Source organism: Bombus vancouverensis, chromosome 8 (assembly GCF_051014615.1).
Source record: "Bombus vancouverensis nearcticus chromosome 8, iyBomVanc1_principal, whole genome shotgun sequence".
In the NCBI taxonomy this organism is placed as follows: domain Eukaryota; kingdom Metazoa; phylum Arthropoda; class Insecta; order Hymenoptera; family Apidae; genus Bombus; species Bombus vancouverensis.
The window spans coordinates 7749526-7773901 of record NC_134918.1 but is presented as its reverse complement, the minus strand read 5'-3'; the positions used below and the strand labels follow the sequence as shown (position 1 = coordinate 7773901).

The window sequence follows — 24376 nt, the reverse complement described above, 5'->3', positions numbered from 1 at the left end:
CATCATAGAAGACCAAAGTGTGGTTTGTAACCGACTGGCGGATCACCGAGCTGCTTTTTGGGTGGGTCGGGAAAAATTATCATTTTCGAAAATGGGTCTCGACCCCTAAAAAGCTTGGGAAGCTCTGGTTACTAGTTGAATATTAATGTTATTAAATAATGTTTCAAATATAAAAAAATAAGAATTTTCTATACGTTAATTTCTAATGTGTAAAAATGAAGAGAGCAACATTTAAATGCATACCGGAATGTTCATATTTGTGTCTTGCTAGGGAACTGTGCTTGGAGAATGTTTTGTCACACCGATCACAGAAGTAGACACCCTGCTCGATCTCTGCTGCTGGCGAAGCCTCTGGTTGATTCGTGCTTTCACTTTCGTTCTTTACATTTGTCTGAGGTTGACTCTGCAAATACGGAACTTCATAATATACTTAGCACAGCAATATTCAACATACAAATTATGCAACATTAAAATAGAGGCATATAAAATATAACAGCAAACTTCTTTACGCCTCATCGCTTTAATATAACACATTTTTACTATCTTATTAATTATTTTCTATATGTACTTTATTTTTGTATTATACGTAGATCGCGAATTTTTATGCAAGCTCATACTTTTATAAATACAAATAAGCAATTACTTGACTTTAAATATTTCGCATTTAAAGTAAAGTGCTGGATTTAAAGTTTTCGCAAATGCATAGATATTCGCAGTTTAATAGTAATCGTTAGAACCAGCGTTATCGTTACCTTCGGAACAATTTCTCCCCCCATCGGGGCCGTACGTTTCGTTTCTACAGAATCGGTGGTCTCTTCGTCAATAACGAGTGGCGAATCCTCCAGATCATCCGCGTCTTGATTATGCGATGGCGCATTATCGTTTTTCGGTTCAACGGGAGACGACGATGTGAATTTTGCACAAACAGTTTCACTGTCTTTGCACGCCGTCTCTGTGAGAGCTTCTTTCTTCGACAAATCTAATGGTTGTTCGTACGCGGTCTGACTGGTCGGATTTGCCAATGGTACTAGAGGTGGTATCTTCGATTCTCGTCGGTCCCTCGCTCGGGAATTTTGGAACCAAACCTGAATATTAAATAACGTATTCATGACATGTTCTGAATGATTCTTTTAAAAGCATATTATTGTTTTACATTGCCATTATTTCTTGCGATAACAGTTTCAATTCAAACAAATAAAAATTCTATTCCTAACAAACTTTAGTTTCAACGCTAATTTTAGTTTCACTTCTTCAAACTGAACGTTATTATGTATAAATTTGAACATGGTGTTGAAGCAATGGAAAACAAGCATTCGTTTAAAAAGAGTCATAAGACAAGGAGTTAATCGGGTAAGATTTCTTTTTGGAGAATCTTTTGAGGAAAAACATGCACCTGTACGACACGAGTAGGAAAATTGATGTAATTGGCAATCATGATGATCTCCTCCTTCTTGGGTCGAGGATTAATGGCATAGTAACCCTTAAGAACAGCCAATTGCTCATCGTCTATCAACGATCTAGCCCTGACTCTTCTTCCGTTATCATTGTGCGTCTGTGTACCATCCTCCTCGTCCTCCGAGTCCGCCTCCGAGCTATCCTCCGCTTTTCTCTTGTAACCTGATTTCGCACTGGGTTGATTCACATCCTCAAGCTTCGCCGCCAAACCTTCACTCTGCGAATCATATTGATCCGCTGCCGACCAGTCTGGATAATGTGCCATCTCGCTGGACATCTCGCTGTCTTGATCCTGTGCCAATATATTCATCGCTAATTAAGGGATTTGTGTTTTTCTGTGGCTGAAATAGCGAATTGTGATAGTTAGGTCAATTATCAATGACTTTAAGGAGAGATCAGTTAAGCGATACAAAGTAATCTGGAAGAGAACTCCTGAAATCTTTGTTATTAGTTTGATTGCAGAAATTCGTAATTTTTTAAAATACATCAGAAATTGTAATTTCTGAACGAACGTGTAAAGCATAAAACAAGGGAATAAGGAAATTTAGATTAATTTGAGGAAAATTCCTTAAGAATTGTTTCAATCAATAAACGTGGCTGTTACAATATTTTTCTACAGACCATTAAATTGTAATAATCGATTCTTTATATTGATATATTTAGGAGATTTTATGTGTCACAATAATGACCTTCATATAATCTTGGGGTAAGCTTACAAAGGGTCGGAGGAGTATTGACCTCATCCGCCTTATACTTAGACTGTTTATGACACTCGTCTAACGAGTTTACGACACGTCAATCAGCATTAAGAAGTAAAGAACCACGTGGTTAACAGAATTGGGAAGTTTCGTTAATAAATCACTCTTTAGAATCTAAACTCTTTCTTTCGTTTCTTCCCATTATTTTACAAACTCGATCGAATTAGAAAGATCTAACAATACTGTTACAAATCCTGGTTTCTTCGTCACGCGAATTTATTTATAGATAAATCTAATAACTAACTTTAGAACTTCTCGATATCTGCGTCCACTTGCACAATAATTTATCACCTAATCGTGATATTAGAGTAAATAGACAACTCACGAGTTGTAGTTTTTTTTTTTTACAATTTTCTAATCTTTCGACAAGCACTAACCGTAAAACCTACTCGTAGAATTTCATTTGTTTTATTAAACCAAACTTGTCATTGTTATGCAAGGATATCTATTAACATTCGTAATTCGTGACTTGTAAAATTCCACTAACGACGTTAATCCAATCGTGCAAGAACGGATCTGTAAAATTTAATCGTCTCTTTAATTCTGCGCTGTCGAACTAAACTTTCTTCACTGCACAATATTTGTAACAATATAAACAATGATCTGATCTTACTTGATAATCCTCCTCGAACTCTCGTTTCATCGTGGCCGGCGAGGTGGACAGTTTCCTCACGTTCGCCTCGAGCAGTTGCTTCGTGACGGAGGTGTTCACCGTTTCAAGGATACGTCGAACCGCGTCAAGACCCTGAGGATCGGTCGGTGCTGGTGATTCCTTACCCTCTGTGCCTTCCGTGCCCTCAGAGTCCGCCGTCGACGGGCTCATGAGCTCCCGATGAGACTCGAATTTCTCGGCTACCTCGTCCAATCTCTTGGAATGTAGCTGATTTAAGATCTTGCCCAAGGATGCCTGCAGAAAGTAGCTGCCGAAGCCCATCATTTGTGGCAGAAGGGTCGGCATATCGTAAATACCTGAAATCATTATTTTCACATTGTTCGATACAACAAACAATTATACACGATTATTGCAACTACTAAACCAATGATCTGTAGATTTGTATCTTCTTTAAATCATCCGCTCTCGTCTACGTAACATTTCGAACTTTTTCGAACGAGTTTTGCCTAATTCTAATCAATTTCTCTTCAAATATTCCATGCCTATTTAACAGCAAAAATAAGAATTCTTTTCATGATTCATGGCTCAATTTCAACAATGTTGGTATCCAATTCTAAATAACATAAACCACGATAAAATTGCAAGCAGGTTTACCGTCTTGCATTGTAATACGTCTTCCATATATTCTTTCCACAATTTGATTTAACTAAATACAAAAGCCTCAGAAACTTTCTATAAACGATTAAATTTCAACAACGTCGATATTCGATTGTAAACGACGTAAACTCTAAATAGGATTGAAAGCAGAATTCTGTGTTTTGTGTTAGGATTCGATTACGAATCGAGTTCACGGAGCCGGATCGTTCAAGGTGCACGACGACGATTGCGGTTGAAATAGAATGGCGTTATCGACCCTCACCCGCTCCTTCCCGTTGTATCTCCTGATAATCCGAGGGTGAAAGCTTCGGCAGAATAGGGAGGAAAGTGTTATTATTCGCCGCGAGCAGATCGACCTCGCGCCGCCCTGGCGGCAGGGGTTGTTGCGCCTTTTTCGGACCACGATCCACGTTGCTCACATTCGTATGCCTGGATTTTTTTAAGTTTACTATCAGGCACTTCTTCGAGGTCATATGACTCGAATACGAGCCCGAATGGGAGAAACGCTTGCCGCAGTTGTTGCATAGGAATGGCTTTTCACCGCTGTGAATGCGAAGGTGCTCCTGAGAACAAAGATAAAGATGAAAATCGAAATTGAAATCAGGAGGAGAGAAAAAAAAAAAGGAAGTTGTATATGAATCGATGGTGCAATCGCTAGACCGTGAATTTTTTATCCATTCGAATTTCGAAATTTCAAACTGTAAAAACATGCAACGTGATACGATAATATGCAACATTTTTCTATATCGTACGAAAGATCGAGCGATAACGAACGTTCTAGTTGATCTTTCTTTTTGTTATCGATTCTATGAATACTTTGAATTCCATAAAATATTGTATCGCATCGAATGTAACGATCTGTTTCGTTGTATTTTATTAACGAAACTACGAATCTGCATAAATAACCGCGGTCTAGCGTGAACTAGCGTTTATCAACTAAAGACGAATAAAATTAACTTCGAGGAATATTCGTTCCGGTGCAAATATGTCAATCGATGCATTCTACGTACAATAATTTTTTTTCTTTTCCTTCGAAAAATAAAAACTAAAAAAGAAAAACGAAGAAAGTTGAAATTATATAGAGAGAAATTCTATTCGGAAGAATTCATTCGTTTCGGTTACAGGAGAAAACTATATCAAAGTCAGGCAGTGCTGTGTGAAAATAGATTATGAGAAGGAAAGCAAAGAACGGAAATAACGATGTACGAATGAGAAATGAAAAATAAGGGTGCACTCGTAGTACCTTGAGGTGATGCTTAAACTTGAAGGCTTTCTCGCAATGGGGACACTTAAACTTACGAAGCACGGCACTCTCATCATGGCTGATCATGTGCCTCTGGAGTCGGTAGACGTTAGCAAAAGTCTTGCTGCACACCCTGCAGGACTGGAAAAAATCTATCGATTAATTTCATCGCGTTTATTCGATCTTTATTAATAAATACATATCTTTTCACTAACTACTTATACGTAAAAATTTATTTTATTATTTAAAGTTACTATTCCGAGAATGCTTATCATTTCATTTCCATAATTTATTTGTAATTTTGTTGAATTTTTAATAAATTTAATATTTCCTTTAATACGATAATTGTGATATAGTGCAAATTCTCAGTATAATTAGAATAGCACAAAAAATCTCTTTGTTCTTAAACCATAATCTCAACCGGGACCGTCAACTGCGAAGAGTAACAAAGGCAAGCTGAAATATCAAAGTAAAGTCAAAGCAGAATCGAGTATTTAATCACGAGAACGAGCTACTTTGAATCTTATAATCGCACAGGTGCGACGGCCAGTATACTGTTTTACATAAACTTAATGACGAATCGTGCATCCAGTGTGTATTACGTCTACTTATATAAAGATAGGCAAGAAATAAACGTAATAAAACAACAGCGTATAAATATGTAATATAAAAGACAATCTCGATTTCACGAGCTACTCGTTCATAAAACTCTATTGTCAACTGCCTCTCAACTTTCAACAACCCAATTCCCTTCCTTCTTTTACAGACCATTCTCCGTCATCGTAACCAATACCGTTCTTCTTAAAAGAAAATTAAAAAAAAGAAAGAAAGAAAGAAAGGGGGAGGGAGGAGAAAGAACAAGAAGAACGAAAAAGAGTATCTATCTACAAAAACGAAGAAATAATATCATCGACTGCGTCTCAACTTCCTTCTTTTGCAAGCTATTCCTCGTCGTCATCTCATAACGAATATATCACTCCTTTCAAGAGAAATGAAAGAAAAGGCCGTAAAGGGAAAACGGTTTCCAAAGAGAAACGAAGAAAGAAACACAAAAAGAAGATTCGTCAATCTCTTCGTCAACTCTGTCTCTCTGTTCTCAAAAACCCAATTTCCTTGTTTCTCTTTTCCCCCATCGTCGTCGTTAATATCATTCCTATTAAAACAGAATTTCGGAGGAAGAAGAAAGCGAATATATATCGAAATTGTCCTACAAAACGCGAAGAGGGAATAGAAAATACCGTAGATAAAAAGGAAGACCAAATAAAGCCAAAAAGGGACAGACGAGTAAAATGGAAAATTCGCAGGCCGGTCGCGCATGATCAATAATACACAAGGAACAATGGAGTCCTCTCGTCCTTGACGTTAGTTTCACTCACCACTTGAGGGAATTGAGCGTTGAGATCGTTCTTGTCGATGGCGTACGGGGTCTTGTGCGTGTCCTCGAGATGGAGCTGAAGCACGTGGACGTCCCGACAGAGGAAGCCGCACTGGGGACACTTCTCGCCACCCTGCTTCGTCGATCCGCCCTCGCCGCCACCGCTGCCGCCGCCGCCACGAACGCCTCCTCCGCCTCCTCCTGTTCCTGTTCCTGCTCCACCACCGCCTCCACCACCACCACCGGCTTCGCTACCTGTGCCGCTACCACCTCCAACGCCACTTCCTGTGGTTGGCGCCCCGGCCGCGCAACCTCCGCCCACCTCCACGTTCACGACACCTGCTGCCTCGTCCTCGCTGCAACCTGAAACAACAGCCACACACGTGCACCACGTTATATCTCGCTTCCACTCTGCTCTTCTCTCTTTAACCAACACTCCTAGTCCCTCTATTTTTCTTTTCTTTGTTTTTTTTTTGTCCTTTTTTCTTTTTTCACGTATATAGCGTAGTACATATTGGTGTGCGATAACAGACCATAGAGACACGATTGTATAAGGTTGTCATGGACGCGGTTGCGTTTTAGGGGTTTTCGTGCTCGCCAGAGATAGGCCCTGCCTCGTTTCATGGGTTTTTTCGTCTCTTTGGAAGCGTCGCTTTTTTAATGGTTTTCGTTTTTGCTGCGAAGCGTGATAAGAGAGCGCGCGTATAAGCAAGTTTGTCGTGTACTTTGTATCGCGATTAAAAATTTGGAATTACTTTCTTTTTACGGAGTTCGGCGTTCATTGGATCAACGGGCTAATTTTATCGTCAGAGTGGGATTTCAGGGCGGAGGATTTTCGCGGAAATTTATATCTCTCTGGACATGGGCAAGGAGATTTTAATTTCTTTTTTGCCGGGCAGTGCGATAAGAGAGTGGTTTTATTACAGTAGTAAGGTTGTTGTACTTTTGTTGTACTTTTTTCTATAATAGCTGCACGTGCGTTGCATCGCCTGTTAATTTTATCATTAGAATACGATTTCAGAATGGAAAGGATTTTTCTGCAAATTTCCACTTTTAGATATACAACATTAGATATACAACAAAAATGAAGGAAAGATAGACCACGAATGGAGAGTTCTTTCAACTATTAAAAATTATGATTTTTGTAATCTTTATTTTGTATGTTATTGTACATAACATACGTTTATTGAATATGCAAAAGTATACAGTGCGTAGTTAATTCGAAACTATTTTTAATAATACAGAATCGAATTCTGAAATCACTTTTTTTTTTTTTTATAAAAATCGGAAAATATGACTTACATTTTTTCTCTTTGTACGCAAAGACGGCTACACGAGATTGATAATAAATTTTTTATTTTACCACAATCGTGTAAATTCCTCCGTACTTGCCGAAACTACGTTGCTTCAGAAAACGACGTCGATCAAAGACAAACATGGTTACACTCTATTGTAAACCGGAAATAGAGCAACCATGGGGCATAAAAATTTATACGAGCTCGATGACAAGACGCAGCGGAACGATGTCGGTAAAATCTAAAAGATATCGAATACCGTTTGTAACGAGCTTTAAGATACGATCAGTGTAAAACGCGAGACGCGAATGTCTTCGTGAACGAGACCAATTGAAGACGGTACCACTACACATTCTGCGTTGTTCGGTCGACGTTCATAAATATACATCCGCGAAATGTCCCGAGCACTCTTTAACCAGGCAAATGACGGAACATGCGTCTTTTTTCTTTTGTTTAAACGTATTAAGCGTATTTTTAATCTGCTGTCAAACACAGCACGTAGAAAAAGGAACTATATGTTTCGAAGATCATAGGAGAAAAACATGATACGTAGGTTTTTATTGATTTGTCTTATTTTATCGTCGCTTGATAATCAAATGGGAGAATGATAATATGACACAATGGAAAATGAAAATACAATGGAGGATAGAAGAAAATTTTTAATCGATACATCGCAAATTTTTATACTAAAAATTATTTACTCGTTATGGTAACGGTCGTTTATTCCGTGGAATTATATTATATTTATTCATTCGTTCTTATTAAATATAAGTTCATTTTGTAAAATTATAACATCCTTTTATTTCATTCTTCATTTTATAAATTTTCTTTTGTCCGCCGCTGTAACTTGTAAACTCCAAGCATTTAGTTCCAGTTATTTTCGTCACAAGTGTGCCAAACTATCGCGGACGATAACGCGTCTGATAAATCGAACGAACGATTAAATATTCGCGGTTGCCGCTGAAAAATCCCACAGCTCCGATTTTCCTCAGCCGCAAAAACATTGCATAAACATCGACGATGCGATGGTTTTAACGAGTAATCGATACAAACACCGCGACGCTTCTTCCACTACGTGTACCGTGGTTAACCGCGTCTAAACGAATTTTCCTTGGCAGCCAACATCTACCGTGGAGCAAGAGGAATCGGAGGACGAAAGTATCGTTTCGGTTGAGAGAAAGCTACTGAAAGCTACAAGCGACGATTCGATATTTGGCAAATCGCCGGCCAAGATAAAATTTCGTCGTGAGTCAGCCTACATAGTCGAACACTTTCGCCAGCTTGTGCACGAGAATCGTTCGAATACGTTCACGAAAATTCCTTCTGACGAAGGTCATCGATGGTTTCAATTCTCCTGTTCGAATATTTTTTTATCGCTCCAGGCTTCCAAAAGAAATTGCAGGAAATTTCCAGGATACTCGCTGATGTTCTTTTGTTGCATTACAGTCGTTTGTCGAGTCGAATGTTTCAAACTTTTCCCGATACAAACGCTAAATTTGGGCAGAGGAATTCGAGACTGAAATTCCATTCGGAAATACATTTCGTGGAAGATCAATTTTTATTAAAAACACGACTTGTTCTATCGATGCACGGTTAATATATCGGAAGATGCGTGGATTTTTTGCTCGTTGCTCGTTAATGGTTAATTTATGGAGACGACTGAAGGCGAATTTAGATTATTTATTTTATAAGGAGTTACCTTGAAGACTGCACTTTATACGACTCAGATATACCATAAACATTTTTCTCATCACTATCTCTATATAAACAAGAATATCGCGAAATATTTTCAAAGGCCAACTATTGAAATAAATTCCAATTCTGCGAAATCCATGGCCAATATAACGTCATTCGCCAGGATTTAACAAAATATTTTCTCAAGTCATTATTTATCCCGTAATTTGTAATAAATTTCGCTTTTATCGTACGAAAAAATGTATCGATCCAATAAAATCGTTATACTAGGAGAATTTTGTTTTTAATTCAATAATTATACGAATATATTAGCTTCTACTCTCAAGTTTTACTTTCACACAGAATTCTTTGCCACTGTTTCTAAAAATCTTGTTGAAACGCTTATTCGATAATCGCAGCTCGTTTAAATCTACAGTCAGATAATACATTTTGTCCCATACTTCGATAATCGCACACGTTAATAACACATAAACACGTTGGTCTTTACCTTTCAAATTTTTCGCCAATATTTCCATAAATCTCTACAGACACCTGTTGTGTTGATGATCGTATATACGTTAGATTGTCTCAAAAGTTTCTTTTGTTTTATAAGAAAATAATAAACGCACAGTATTTATTGCATTATATTATTTTACTGAATCCATCCGTTTTGTTCCAATAGAACAATAACAGCAATAATAAGACGACAATAAGAATAATATAAAGAAAAACAATATGAAACGAATAATGTGATGCATCTATTATTTCCTTATAAAACGAAAAAAGCTTTTAGCAAAACCTAATACATATATACAGGGTGGTTGGTACGCGTGGAAAGGGAGTGATTGAAAATATAGAATAAAAATTTTTTTTTTAATTTTTTTAAAAATCTACAGTGAGATCCGTTATAACGAGGCGCGATAAAGTGCACGCGTGCCGAGCGAAAATTCAAAGTCGATTTTCTCGAAAACAAAGCGTCGAACGAAAAATTTGTATTCCATATTTTCCACTTCCTTTTTCGCGTAGAATCACCCCCTTTCCGCTTGTACCACCATATGTACAATAATCAAACATACACACGTCAATCTTCGTTTAGCCTTCTAAACATCACCAACGATATTTATTCGATTTCACAGCTCGCAAATGTCGAGAATATTTCGCGATTTTTGAAATTTCCACCGCGCCTAGAATAATAAAATAAAAGAGAGGGGAATAAAGGAGGGCAGAACGTTCGGTGGAAAAACAAGAGGCGAGAAAACGGAAGTCACGTATGCGTGTAATCTCGTTCCACGAAGCGCGGACCAGTTCGTGCACCGCGAGACGCGAACTTTGCTCGCGTAGTAGGCCGATAAAACGTCGAAATGGGTCAGAGCCGTGACCTTTCCTGCCTTCCTCCTATACGTAGTACCGTTCGAGGATCTCGATTATGTTGGTGGAGGCTTGAAAAGCGGCGTACAGATCCCGTGATCGTTGCCGCGGATGATAAAGAACGACCGCGATCACGTTGCGCGAAACATCGTTACGAAACTGGCGACTCGATCGTTATTTTCGTGACTTTTCATAAAACGAGTATCTAGAACGTTATCGAATTCTAATAAAACGTTATCAAAAAGGCAGGTTTATCCCCGAGGTTAACACACTTTTAATCATTTGTCGTCAATGACGGAGAATAGCTAATGTTGCTTTGCGTTTAACTTATCGACTCTTTACGGTGGTACGATTTTTGCAGCGTTTCTACTTCGATATTGTAATCGTTGAATAAACTATTATCGTACAGATATCGTGAATATAGATATTCTTAAAAAGAAAAAAGAAAATGAAGGAATAAACCTGCCTTTTTCTAATCATTGAGAATATACAATTTTCTATTAGACAAAATACAAGATACGATAAAACAATGCTGATTTTTACAGAATGCGGATTATCGAATTTTTGATTTTGGTTTTCCGTAATAGAATTTCGATGGCGCGGTTGAAACACAACGGGCACTAAATACAGTTTGTAGCGAGATGGTCGCGATTTTCCTTCATACTGTCCTTCTAAGAATAACGAACGTCGCGTCTAACGAATAAATAAAAAGTTAATCGCGTAGCGAGAACGTTTAATAGTTCACAACGAGGCTATCGTAGTTCACGAAAAGTTCGTCAGAAGTTAACAAGTTTCAAAGTAAAAGAGGAGCGTCGATATTGCACACTTTTACAAATTCTCATTCTTCGTGTACTGCACGAAACGAGCGATAAACCAGTGTCGATTTCATGAACAAAACGAGCAATAAATACAACAGACGACTACCGGGACGGGTTTCTTAAATTCGTTTTGAACGTTACAGACCTCTTGAAACGATCAGACCAGATCGATCTAGGATAGACGAACGTTATCTCAGGCGTGGATCATCCGAGTGATCGAGACTGCGTGCAGATGCGTATCTCTTCAGCGACCGTCAGAGCGAGGGAAGAGGATGCGCCATCAAGTGACGTCAGCGGAATGCAGAAACTGGCCAAGCAAATTGTAAGTAATATCACGCAATCTCAGATTCATGCGCCTCGAAACATCGAGGCGATCAACTCGATCGTCGATCTCGTGATCTGCAAGATATTCATCTGATCGATGGAATTTTGATATGGCAGAATGGGATTAGGCTGTTGGTTCGTGCAGAAGGTAATATCAATCAACGTCATTCTCTAAGCAACAGCAGTATCTTTCTGTCTCTCTGTGTGTCAAGCGAACAGATATCGAATAGGACGAAACGAAGTAATTCAGTCTAGTTGGGATTATTAAATGTGCAATGTAATATTGCGGTTATTTTATATTTGGGATTTTATATTTTCTAATGATGTTTCTTGATGGATGAAATTGATATCATGCCTATCTGAAGGAGCAAAACAAAATTAATTAATAATTAAAGGAATTAATGTAACTCTTTTCTTTAGCATGCAAATCAGTATAATAAAAATAACATTTCAGTTTTTCTACTTAAACGAACTCTCCAGTCTACGTTTCTCACTTGGTACCTACCATTTATACAGGGTGGTTGGTAACTGATGGTACAAACGGAAAGGGGGTGATTCAACGCGAAAAAAGAAGTCGGAAATATAGAATAAAAATTTTTTTAAATTTTTCCATCGAAAATTCAATTCGATTTTCTCGAAAACAAAGCTTCAAACGAAAAATTTGTACTCTATATTTTCGACTTCTTTTTTCGCGTAGAATCACCCCTTTCCGCTTGTACCACCAGTTACCAAAAGCACCCTGTATATCGGTTTCCGTAAGAACGTAAAGCCGAATATTAGATAAAAGATATTTCAAGTAGAATGAAAAAATACTAATTAATTCTTAATTGGTTAATTCTGAGCCGTGACATCGAATTTTGGTTTAAATTAATCTTCGTACAGACGTATTTTCACCACTATCATAAACGTACTTTCTCAGATATTATTTAAAAATATTACTCATTAGGAAATCGTTGTTATACAATCATTACATATTTGTAATCACGAAAACACGAACTCACATTTTTCCTTAGCCGGCTTATCAACCAATTCTCAGAATCCTTAGTAACCAAATCAGGCTAATGAAGCTAACATACATATTAGTTTTCCCTCTTGAACAAACTTTCTAATCTACGTTTTCCGCGTTTTATCTACAAATATATATCAGCTTCCCTAAACATATAGGAGCAAATATCGAAACAAAAGGTACTTCGAACTAAAGCAAACGAAAATATAATCACCGATCTTTAGCTGTAATATTGAACTTCGTGTTGAATTATCTTCATACAGACGTCAGTATTTACGTCATTGCCATGGACTCTAACATATTATTTAGAAATTCAACGCGTTAGAAAAAATACAAGCATTAGTTCGCGCGATCATTCACAGAAATACGAATTTGACTTTATCCTTAACAGGATCGGGTCAAAATACACTCGTAAACAAATAAATGAATAAATAATAGATAAATAACGGATAAAAATACAAACGTACGTTTCTCCTTCTTTTTCAATTTATCAATCGATTCTCGGAACCGGAGAAACATTGGCGGAAACAAAACTCGGAACGTCTATTCGCCATTAAATTCGTGTAAATCGAGCAAAACGTTTCTTCATAGATTGACCCAAGGTATTTGTAGAACTGTAACGAACGCGTACCAAAGAAGAATCGTAAATAGAGGTTTCCTTGGTACGCAGGTAAACGGCTTTAACGACGTCGTTACACCGTTCGTGGCGAGTGTATCAAAGGATTTTCCCTCCGATGCGGCTTTTATCGCGAGGCGCGCGCGAATCGACTGCGATTCGAACACAGCGAATCGGCGACCCGCGGCGTATTTTATTTTTATTTGCTCGTGCTTGTTCTTTCTCTTTGCCTCGTTGAAGAGTGGAATGCCGCACGCCGCTACCGAAAGGTAGAAAAATTCTCAGTTGAAAGCCACAAAACGATGGCTTGTTTTTCTTGTTTTCGATCGCAGATCGCGTCGCTCTTTGTGTCCTTCCTGCGGCGAAATTATTTTTGTTGCCAGCCGATTATGAACCAGGAATACAATGCGGCAGATCCACGTCGATATCAACGTGAATATCGAGAAACCATTGCACCGGTGAATCGAGGAATTGTTGTTTGCGAGAAGACAGTTCCGTTTTCTGGCAATCTGAGTAAACAGAAAGGAAGCGGAGGATATTTGAATCGGAGGGTCGATTTAATTTTTAAAATGAAATATTTCTTCTTCGAACATGTTGTAGGTTTATAGTTGATTAATGTTGCTACGTGGTATTTATTTAATACATTGTAAACTCGCAGTTAATTAGTGCTCACATGTTTCATAAATCCATAGTTAATTAATATTGGCACGTGGCAACGAATTTCTCCGTTGGATACTAAAACTGTTTATTTTTCTCAGTTTTGATGAATTCGATTTAAATCTCTTATCGATGAAAGATTTCCTATTATTAATTCGTTCGCCATTTACGTGTCTTTTTACATTTCATGGTAATTTTATAATTTTTCCACTCCAAGTATAGATTTCTTTCGTAAGATGCGATACGTGGGTAATTAAGATATGTACAAAATATATATAATAATAGCTGACTTCTTATTGTTTCAGTGCCCTTTCTTTCCACATTTCTATGGTATTTCGTTATCAGAAAAAGAAACTGGCTTTATCATTCTCAGGCTTGATCCGTATACGACAATCGAAAAGTTCTTCTTGTCGCTATTCTATTGCTTCATTTGTATTTATATTTAATTCTCTTATCGATCTCCCGTTTCTCTCTTTCCTTATTCTCGCGATTGTTCTTCGTTCGCTTGTAGCAATAGTTAGGATTTAATTTCGAGATGTTGCGATCCATCAGACCGCAACAGACGTTTCCGGAGATTATCGTATGAAGTGGCAGCGTGTCGATTGCCTCCGGAAAGTGGGCTTTCGTCCGCGAGATCAATTGTCACGAGAGTTTCTAGGAAATCCAAGAAATCTCGGCTATGTTCGCGATCAGCCGCAACCGCGTTCGTTGATTTCGACGAAATCATCTTTGGTCAGAAGCGGCGATAACATCTGAGACACTTCGAATCGTCTCGGGCACGATTCGAAGTTCGAAACTCATAAAAATCCTGGTGGTTTTAGAAATCTTGAAAATCTCGATAGTTTTGAAAGTCCTAGTCGAATTTTTCGACGAGTTTCGAAAATTTGACGAGTATTCAACGCTTTTCATCTACGAAGTGTCATCGATAGAAAATAGTAAAGAAAGCTTGGAAAATACCGGAGAAAAGACAACAAAACACGATCAAATTTCTCGCGATTGAAATACGATGCATTGCTCCATGCCACTGCTGCATCATTTATCTTATCGCGGTAAAGGAATATTAAGAACTGTGTTGCAAAACACGGAGGCAATGTGCGCTACATTTTTCTTACGTCGTAAACGGTCGGTGCAAGAAACTACGCTTCCTGTCCGATAGCGAAATTAATGACATCTACCAAATTTTTGCTTCGTCCTGCTTCTTTCTTTTATCATTTATATAATTTTTTTAATTCACTCGTACGCTCGCTGCAAGACTCTGTATCTTTTGTCTTCTCGATTACCTCGATCGATAGACAATATCAGATACCAGAGAAAGTACTACAGATAGGAAAATAGATATTAAAAACTCTCAGAAGCGACCAACTCCGCTTTTTATCAATCGCTTGATTTCGTTAAAATAAGGTTTACGACTCACGTTTCATTTTCACGAAACAAACGGCTTGCTTCGATAAATTCACCAGTGCCAGAAAGAGACACAAGCGGTAGTAGATTTTACGATAAATTTGAAAAACTTTCAATCTTATCCTCTCGCGACCAAACGAATATATTTATCGATTTACAGAACGCAATAAAAAGGATAATCTTCTGATATTCTCATCATCTTCGACTACATTTTCCATAAATTTCGACAAGATATGCGCTATAGACAGAGTTTCCTCTGGCTTTCCATCACAAATTAAATGGAGGGCGATTTGTCACGTGGCGATGAACGCTTGCTCCTATGCTCTCTCCAAGCATTTCGAGGAAGTCACGCTTGGCGCGATAATTATTTAACGGAAAGACACGTGTATCGGCTAACGATCGTGCGAATTTCTCTCGTAATGCCTCGGTAAAACGACTGGTTCGATTCTTTTAGTTTCTCTAGACTGTAGACGACGTGCCAATGTCTACCGCTGCATCAAACCGCGTGTCTCATTGTTTCTATTTTTAAAGATCGCAGTTACGTGGTCCGCGTTCGAGCTAACTATTTATCAGAGGAAACGAGACCGATCGTTCTCTTGGTCTTCGAGGAATTTCACCTTTAGTATCGCGGTATTATGATTCGCTGATAATTAGCGTAGATATCGCGGAATACAGCATTATTTTACTGAAAAAAAAAAGGTTTTAACGCTTCTGTATGAGAAACGTGAGATTCGAATTAATTCGGGGCTTAAAGATAATTTGGGTATTCAAAAGATGATGTGATTAGTAGAAAATTTCGGGAAATTTCGTCTTTACTATCCTGCTACGTATGTACTGCGATTCGTTGATAAATGTATATTTTTTTAGACTCCTTTTTACAAAGAGTCACTTCCTTACAGTGAATTTTGTATTATTTAATTTTTATTTTCATTCGTACGATAGCGGTTCGAAATTTTTAGAAGCAAAGCAGCTCGAGCGTCTTATACTCTTTCTACAAGCAACAACAAGAGACTTTCTAACCTCAAACACGTGATATTTGTCATCATAATGTAGCGATAAAGATAATACGTTTTCGCGCATGAAGAAAGGAAGGTCAGGTTTCTGTATAGAAACGCTTCTGTTGAATTAGTGTCTTCGAATGTGAACTTGGAAGACAGGGTTAACATCCAATCTCAGCATGTATTAGGTTGTCCGTAAAGTTTCTTTCGTTTTATGAGGAAATAATGGACGCGTAACGTTCTTTGTTTTATATTATTTTATCAAATTACGTACGATCCATTTTGTTCTGCTGAGATAAATACCGCGGCATTTTACAGACTTGGTTTCACGTTTGTATAAAGGTGCACTGTTGTAAAAAACAGTATGTATGTATGTATCATAAAGATCAATTAGGTTCGGATCAGAAGAGCAAACAATTCTAAGAAAGAAAAAAAGAACGTCGACTTAATCGAATCAGAAGAAATTCCACATCCACGATACAAACACCGAATGATTCAATAAATGCTTCACAAAGCAAATGAAACTCGGCTAACAACGCAAGAAAAGAAGATAATCGAATAAAAAAAAAGATAGAAAAAATCCGCTAACGCGGGATATTTAATCAAAGCGAAAGACGTTCCAAATGACGAAGACAAAAGGGTTGTAGAAACGGGAGCCATGATGGGCGTATTCGGCGTACAACCACAAAACGGAGGAGGAACGAAGAGAGAAAAAAGGGCCCCGATGAACTTTAGGTTTGGGCAACACCTTGGTCGAGGGAGAAGGATGAGAACTCGCTTACGTCACTCGAGCAACGTGGATCACACACAGGCCATAAAGGCGCGTTCGCACGGCGCCGAAGATGCGGCGCGGCGCGTCTATCCCGCTGACGCCGCCACCGCGTGCGAAGTAAACGATTTGTCGGAGAGGTCATTGAGCCTGATAGGGCGCGGCCGCCATCTTCCACAACGTTCAAACCACTTCCCGACGACTTTCGTGGCGACGCTCGCACCGCGTGCCCGACCAGAAACGATCCCCGTACGAGCTGCTCTTCGACAAAGATTGCTCTATTAACGCATCGTCGGTCAGCGTGTTCCAACGATACGACTGTGCACGTGATGCCGATGATTCTCTTCATTTTGGGTTCATTCCCATACGAACATCGCGCCATCTTGTCGGCGTTCACTTTGATTCTTTTATTCGAAACGCTGGCAGGCCAAAGCGGTTGACTCCACTTGATTGAAATTTCTTGAATTTGAAAAGCGCCGCAGCACTTCAATCGATGCATATCTTACGTAATCTCGTCAATTTTCTCCGTAATAGCTTTTCGTTTTCTGCGGATAACGATATGAAATCGTGTAAGATAAACGTTGGTCGGAGTGCTTTAGGGTTGATATTTTAAAGAATTTAGAAAAGTGGCAGGTACGCGACTCCTTTGAGAATTCGATTTACGGCAAAGTGCGTTGGCTCGCGACAATCTACTTTGAATATTTATCGTACAGTAGAAACGTAGGATGTTCGTATTGTATCGTTATATAAATTTATGTTCATTTATACGTCTTATTAGTATACATAGCGGGACACGATTTGTCGCGATTGTATCGATGAAATTTGAAAGCAATTTGAAATTGTATGTAGAATAAATTATCTATGTAGAATAAATTCCCTGCAAATATATTTTGCAGAAAATTAGACCTAAAGGTAGATAATTAGTGCCAAAGATGGTCTCTGAAAGTAGAACGAGTCTCGTCCTAGGTAATGAACAATTTGGTTCTTGACATATTTCGCTCACTTCTATGAAGTGCATTATCGCAATAAATATCTTCTAACTCTCATATACATTTCCACATTCGTTTCCGATTCTATCGGTATAATCGTCTCATCGATGTTTTACACAATCAAATTCGAAGATGGTATCTCACTGGGGGTAGCCATCCACGTGTTACTTACAGATTAAGTTAGAAAAATTTACCAAATGTCCAGCTGGACAAAGTATAAATTAAATAGTAAAAAAAAAATCGATGTTTTACAAGGTCAATGCCAGTGTCTGAAAATGTTTCGTATAACTCGCAATAATATATTGGCAAACTCGAATCCGTTACACCTTTTACCTCGCAGCTTGATTTTCCTGCTAAATTTGCATAAAGATATCGTCGATTTGATCGTCGATCAAGAAACTACGTTGCTTCCACAAACGTGAAAGATCGATCGTGAAGCGAAAAAACGTTGGAATCAACGAAGCGTAAAATACACCGTTTTGCTGTGGTGTATCAAATGGCAATTTGCAAACGATGCTGGAAAAGAGACGATCTGAAAGACGTATATCATCGATCTAAGTATTTATTTCCACGAACGAGAAGGAAGAATCGTGCTCCGAAAAAAAAAACGAGGAAGCAGCGAGGCATTTTACAATGGCGTATTAAACAGCAATTTCCAAACGACGCAAATGGGAACAACTTCGATGGCGGTAAATCTTCGGCAACGTTCGTGATTGAACACAAATGGCACCGTTATTCCACGGTATTATGTGTACGCACCAGCCAATCAATGGGACGCGCGCACCAATTGGCCGCGGGCTAAATGTCGTCCAATCGGTCGTATCAACTTCGTCGATTAATTCGAGAGAAACGCTTGAAAATCGCGTAATGGTCAAGAGAAGAAGAAAAGTGGATGTACCGAACGCGCAGGATAATTCGCCGCTTCGAGATTTATACCAAAAGTATTTGACGTTTTTGCTAACAGGACGTGGCTCTATTCCTAAAAATTTCGAATATTTCCTATCATCGAGACATTCTCTCTTCGATATCGACGATTTTGTTCTTACCTTTCGACCATTTTTTTACGATAAATTTCATTGTTCTTTGTATCTGCAATTGTTTAGCCACGACGAGGCACGTGGATGGTGTTGGAACGAAAGTTTTCTTACAAAAGTCTCTGATATTCTCGACACTTTCAGCGGTGTTTATCATTGACGCGGTGTTAAACGTGCAACTTATCCATACACCATTTACGATTTCGTACTTCTTAAGTTAGATACGTCGTAGTCGGGCTGCCGAAAATACTATGTTACTTTAAGAATTGAACGTTAACGCTACAGGCAGCCTAAAGAGCGGTAAAATATGCTTTGGAATTTGGAGTGAGGGCAAACAGTGCAATAATCACGGAAAACAAAGTCACAGAATGTTTGAGAAAAATGAAAAATATAGTCTATCAAACGTGTACACAAAGTAAAATTATCGATCTCCGTTTTTTAAACCAGCCCTCGGCTTTTCAACGATATGTACCTAAAAATAATCGACCGATAGGATAATAGCATTGGAGGAGGAGCGACTTGTTTGGAGTGTGGATAACAAATAGCCACGATTTAACGGGAACACTGGCCAAATCGACGAATGGCGTGGCAAATGGTTCAGGTGGAGTCGATAAAAATTCGCTACTGTGCCATTATTGGCCAACGATTACTCATCCAAGATATCGAATACCATCTGTAGAAGTCAATTCTCGATGAACCAATGCTCGTGGATCGTCCACGTGATCTTTGCGTCGTCGTTCACGCGGCCTCGATATATCGATCGTTCAATAAGATTATCGTCCAGAATAACGCGACTACAACGGAACCTCGAAACTCAAGGGAACAGTTTAAATCTTCGAGTTACGCTGGTTTTCACTTATCGAAGCTTTCAAGTAAGGCAGACTTAACGAACGAAAATTCAACTTGCACATGCAAAGCATACAGATTTTGGCTTTCGGATGGTATCTACGGGAGAAACAAGTGCTAGACAAAAGACGATATGTATATACATGGTTTCCGTGGAAGAAAGAGAGGCAGACAGAGGATGGTACATGGTAACTTCGACTTACGGAGGACGAGGAGCTTCTCTGAATTCGAGTTACACATGTATAATGACGCGTGCGAACGCGCAGAGAATAATTCCAGTTGGACGAAATTTATATTCCCACAGAGATTTTTACAGCGGAGTGCAAGCGAACGAACGAAATTCTAGTCTTATAGAGGTGTAGCGGCACATGAGTCAGAGGGCATTTCAAATCATGTTGTTGTTTTGAGTATCAAGACCGTTAGATTACAAGTAACGTAAGAACAAATAAACTCCGGGCAAAACAATGTCGCCGCTACATGCAACCATCGAATGAAGACGAATTTGAATTTTCCGACTCTCCTCCGACCAGTATAAATAAACAGACGTGATCGCGTGCGACACAGTGTCGAACAGTTCATATCGAGTATGAACGAGAACCTTCGAGTATCTACGCGACGAACAATAACGAGTATTTATTCCGAATTTCATATTGTATCAACGACTCACTGTACGCATATTTATTTATTTCAAATATACTTGACGGACTGCGACAGCAATATTTCGCCCTCGTTATTTCGCGATACCTATTCACGACTAATTCTGCACAGAGGTTTTCGAATTTCGAGTTCTACCGTAATAACAAGAGAAGGGAGAAACCATTCGAAATCGTGCAATTCGGGTCATGGATGATTCAGTGGACGAGTCTCTTTATCAAGAAACAATGGGCTATTGGCTGCAAGTACGAGACGACGCGTTGCCACGATTATCCACATGGAAATATTTTCACCGAACGAGATTTAAACGGCGATAATAACGTTTGATGCTGCGTTATTCCGTTACGCAGATTGATGTGCGTGCCTCGTTGCTTTTTCAGCCACTCATTTTGGCTACTGTTTTTCGCTCTCGTAAATCACGTTTACGGAGATCCTTCGGACTTTTGATAGTTAACGTTTAAACATCATTTTCACGAAAGGGCGAGTCAAGTTGTTGCTTTTATCTTTCTGCCCATGCAGATAATCTATTATTGCTGTTGTTTGATTAGAAATTTTTACGCGTGTATTTTTCATATTTATAAATCGTATAGAGGAAATGTTTAGATAGTAAAGATTTAAGCATCATATTCGCGAATAGGCGAGTGAAGTTGATATTATCAGAGCTTATTGTTTTTAGTTGTGTATTAGCTTTGACAAGTATTTTTAATTCCTATGAATCACATGGAAAAAGAAAGTGAATCAGACTGCTCTTATCGTTCCTTATAAGACAGACACTCGAGTTCCTGTTAATCAGAAAACAAATTTGCAAATTTAAAGAACGAAATGATTTCCCTATTTGCTGAATTATCGTTCTCTATCGTGTTCGCTAAATTCTTTAAAACGTTGCAGCAAGTTGAAAGGGACGAGATACTGGAATGTGGGTGAAACGATAGTGTTACTTCCCTATCGAAAAGAGAAAACAATAATTACGTCACATTGTATTATCGTTTTACGTTGTAATAGCGTGAATGAATTTGACGCCACCCGGTTGCTCGTGATCAGCTTCTTCCACGAAATCAAACGTGTACCATAACCTCTCGTTCCATTCGAGATTACGGACAAATTTGCGCTCTACATTAAGTATTAGCGCGATCCATCTTAATTAATCTACATTTTATTAATCTATATCCTAATTAGCCTTTATTTTAAGTAATCTATATTGTCTTTTGATTTTAGATTTAACACTTAACGAAGCATAAAACTAAAAATTCTTTTCTTTTGTTTCGGGATAGTTTCTTTGTTTCGGTAAATTTCGACGAATAAGGTCTTTAAAGTTCTTCTTAATTCCCTCTTTTATTAACGTGTTGCAACTTGGAGAGTACCGTAATAATTCAAAGGAAAGTAAGAAAACTAAATGAAGGTTAATCTAAAGCGCACGATACATGGAACGCATCAAGGTATAAACTACAATGAAACAACCGAGTAAATACAGCTACAGGGCCGGACCTTGTGCCATCGAATAGAGTTAATTACTCTTTTGTCGTGTGCCGTGTTTGAGAACTTCGCAAATACAGGCAACCATGCGTGCGTCTAAACGTGCTACGCTTAAAGATATTTGTATATAGTTCTACTTTGGCGCAATTAATTCAAAATTAGAACCTTACGAGCTTAACCAAACCAGATGACTGGTTTGGCATGAGATGACTGCCTGGCAATATTGGAGAACCTGCTATATTTTATTACCGTACGATTTATTCCAGATTTTAATTCCAGGAACAATTCATTTTTATTCATCTTTTTTTCGTTTTCTAACGTAGATATAGCATAGTCTTTGCAATTTTTAATCCGCTTGTAACAATTTATATACTGAATTTTTATATGCTTAATAAATTATATTACAATAAACTGTCGTGTAATTAAATATCTTTTTTTTTATTCCAACTGCTCATTAAATTTAGATATCCTATAAATGCTTTGTTCCTGTTATTATTAATCTTTAACGCTTTTAGTGTTGCAATATCCCCTTATTTACTAGCTCGATGAAATATGCCATTAAACAATACAGCAAGGCCTCAATCTCACCAATACTTGTACTAAGTCATAATGCGATCAATTTCTTCTCTTCCGCAAAACAATTTAATCACGTGGAGATAGAAATTATTACTATGATGAAAACAGAAAACAAGAAAGATTGTATACCATGCGAACAGAATACTAGAATATAGATACTATTATATTAAATATATATTGTTATTGTCATATTTTATATTTATTCCTATTCTTTCAATTATCAACGAGTTTGCAGCAACTTTTTCAGGACAGGTATATCTATACCCTTGTTTCAGAGATCTGAAGAAAAAGTCGTTGATTAAAAAAAAGATTAAAGAGTATTAGCCAATAAACAAATTCTGTGCAATTTATATACCACTACAGACTCGTTCCCTAAGGCATTATTAGCATTTCAAACGGGAAAATCTCATTTAATTTTCATTTATCTATTTATCTATTTCTGCTCTCTTTCTCTTCTTTCCCCTTCTTCTTTCATTTTCTTTCTTCTTGCGATCTTCAGTCTGAGTAAACATAGAGCAATCACTAATATTATTCACCTATAAATCCTCTTCTAATCTTGTTTGCTGTATCGAAAGGATTCTCGCGAATTAATTAAATGATTAAGAAATTAAATTCCGCGGAACGGGTCGGTGTTGACGTATTTAAAAAAAAAGGTAAAAGGAAGATCTGTACAGCAAGCTCGGTCTAAAATTTTCTATTGTACGCGGCGGAAACCGGACATTTTCGCAATCACGTCGGCAGTTCGCGTGTGCAAGTCGATTATTCGTCCGCGTTTCGCTGAAAAACGGAGAAACAGACGGAGTACCGCGATAACCGGCCGCAGCAGGAGATAAACGGAAGCAGAGAGAAAGAAGAGGCCGAGAGGAACAAGCGGGCGGATGACTTAGTGAACTGCATACGACGCGTGCTGTCTCCGATACAGTAACGTCATTCATCGTGGAATATGGGGAACGAACGAGTGGCTTATCTGTCCACAAGAACAATGTACACTTCGTACGCGTTTACAAAAGAACAAAAGAATTTTCTGCTCGAAAAAACAGACGGCAGAAATTCGGCGTGACATAGATTTGGCATTCGTTTCGAGGATTTGATTTACACCTATGCAGATGACGATTTAGAGGCAACTAAATGTCGCGTACCAAAAGCGTGACATTGTTTTCTCGGGAAACTATAAATATCAAAGTATCATCTTTGTTTAGAAGATTCAAAGCTGACATTTTTACACGTGGTTAGTAATAGTTCGGAAATAAATAGATTTGTAAATAATGACACTTTAAAGTCAGTGTTCGGTTACAAAGAATCATAAAGAACGCTTTTTAAAAAAATAAAAACTATTAATAACATATCTATAACCTATTTCATTATATTCTACATTCATTTTATATATTCATTGTATTCCACACATAGGGATAAATCATTCGATTTAATTTAATATTATCGATAGTAATAGGAATTACACATTCTATCGATCTTAAAATGAATTAATAATAAATAACATTAATTATAATTAACGTTTCATAGTTCCATGTTCTATTATCTTATCATTCGACGAAACGCATTCTTATAATATACGTTACATAAAATAATTCATTCAATATTTGCCCTAACAATAAAATTTATCAATACTAATAACCAACAACACCACAAATTTCACACTGTGCCGATCTGAAGAAAAATAAACATTAAATTATAGCTACTTAACGTTTCATATTATTACACGTATATCCAATAAAATATGTCCTGTAACCTCCATTACATGCCAATCTATAAAACCGCA

The 24376-nt window shown here is 38.0% G+C and overlaps 1 protein-coding gene across 2 annotated transcripts in view; it reads right to left on the bottom strand.

Annotated features, from left to right (window-relative positions):
• zfh1 (Zn finger homeodomain 1) overlaps positions 1 to 24376 on the bottom strand; it is a 35034-nt gene that overhangs the window by 6221 nt on the left and 4437 nt on the right. Inside the window, exons 1-9 of one of the 2 annotated variants that reach the window (XM_033344137.2) lie at positions 10147 to 11410; positions 9579 to 9622; positions 6103 to 6464; positions 4727 to 4867; positions 3746 to 4046; positions 2827 to 3182; positions 1394 to 1747; positions 753 to 1085; positions 244 to 403 (exon numbers count right to left, since the gene is read on the bottom strand). In XM_033344137.2, the coding sequence (XP_033200028.1) occupies positions 244 to 403; positions 753 to 1085; positions 1394 to 1747; positions 2827 to 3182; positions 3746 to 4046; positions 4727 to 4867; positions 6103 to 6464; positions 9579 to 9606 (2035 nt within the window). In that variant the 5' untranslated portion in view covers positions 9607 to 9622; positions 10147 to 11410. Of the gene's footprint in view, positions 1 to 243; positions 404 to 752; positions 1086 to 1393; positions 1748 to 2826; positions 3183 to 3745; positions 4047 to 4726; positions 4868 to 6102; positions 6465 to 9578; positions 9623 to 10146; positions 11411 to 24376 lie in introns of those variants that run through there. The other variant, XM_033344136.2, reaches the window with a different exon arrangement.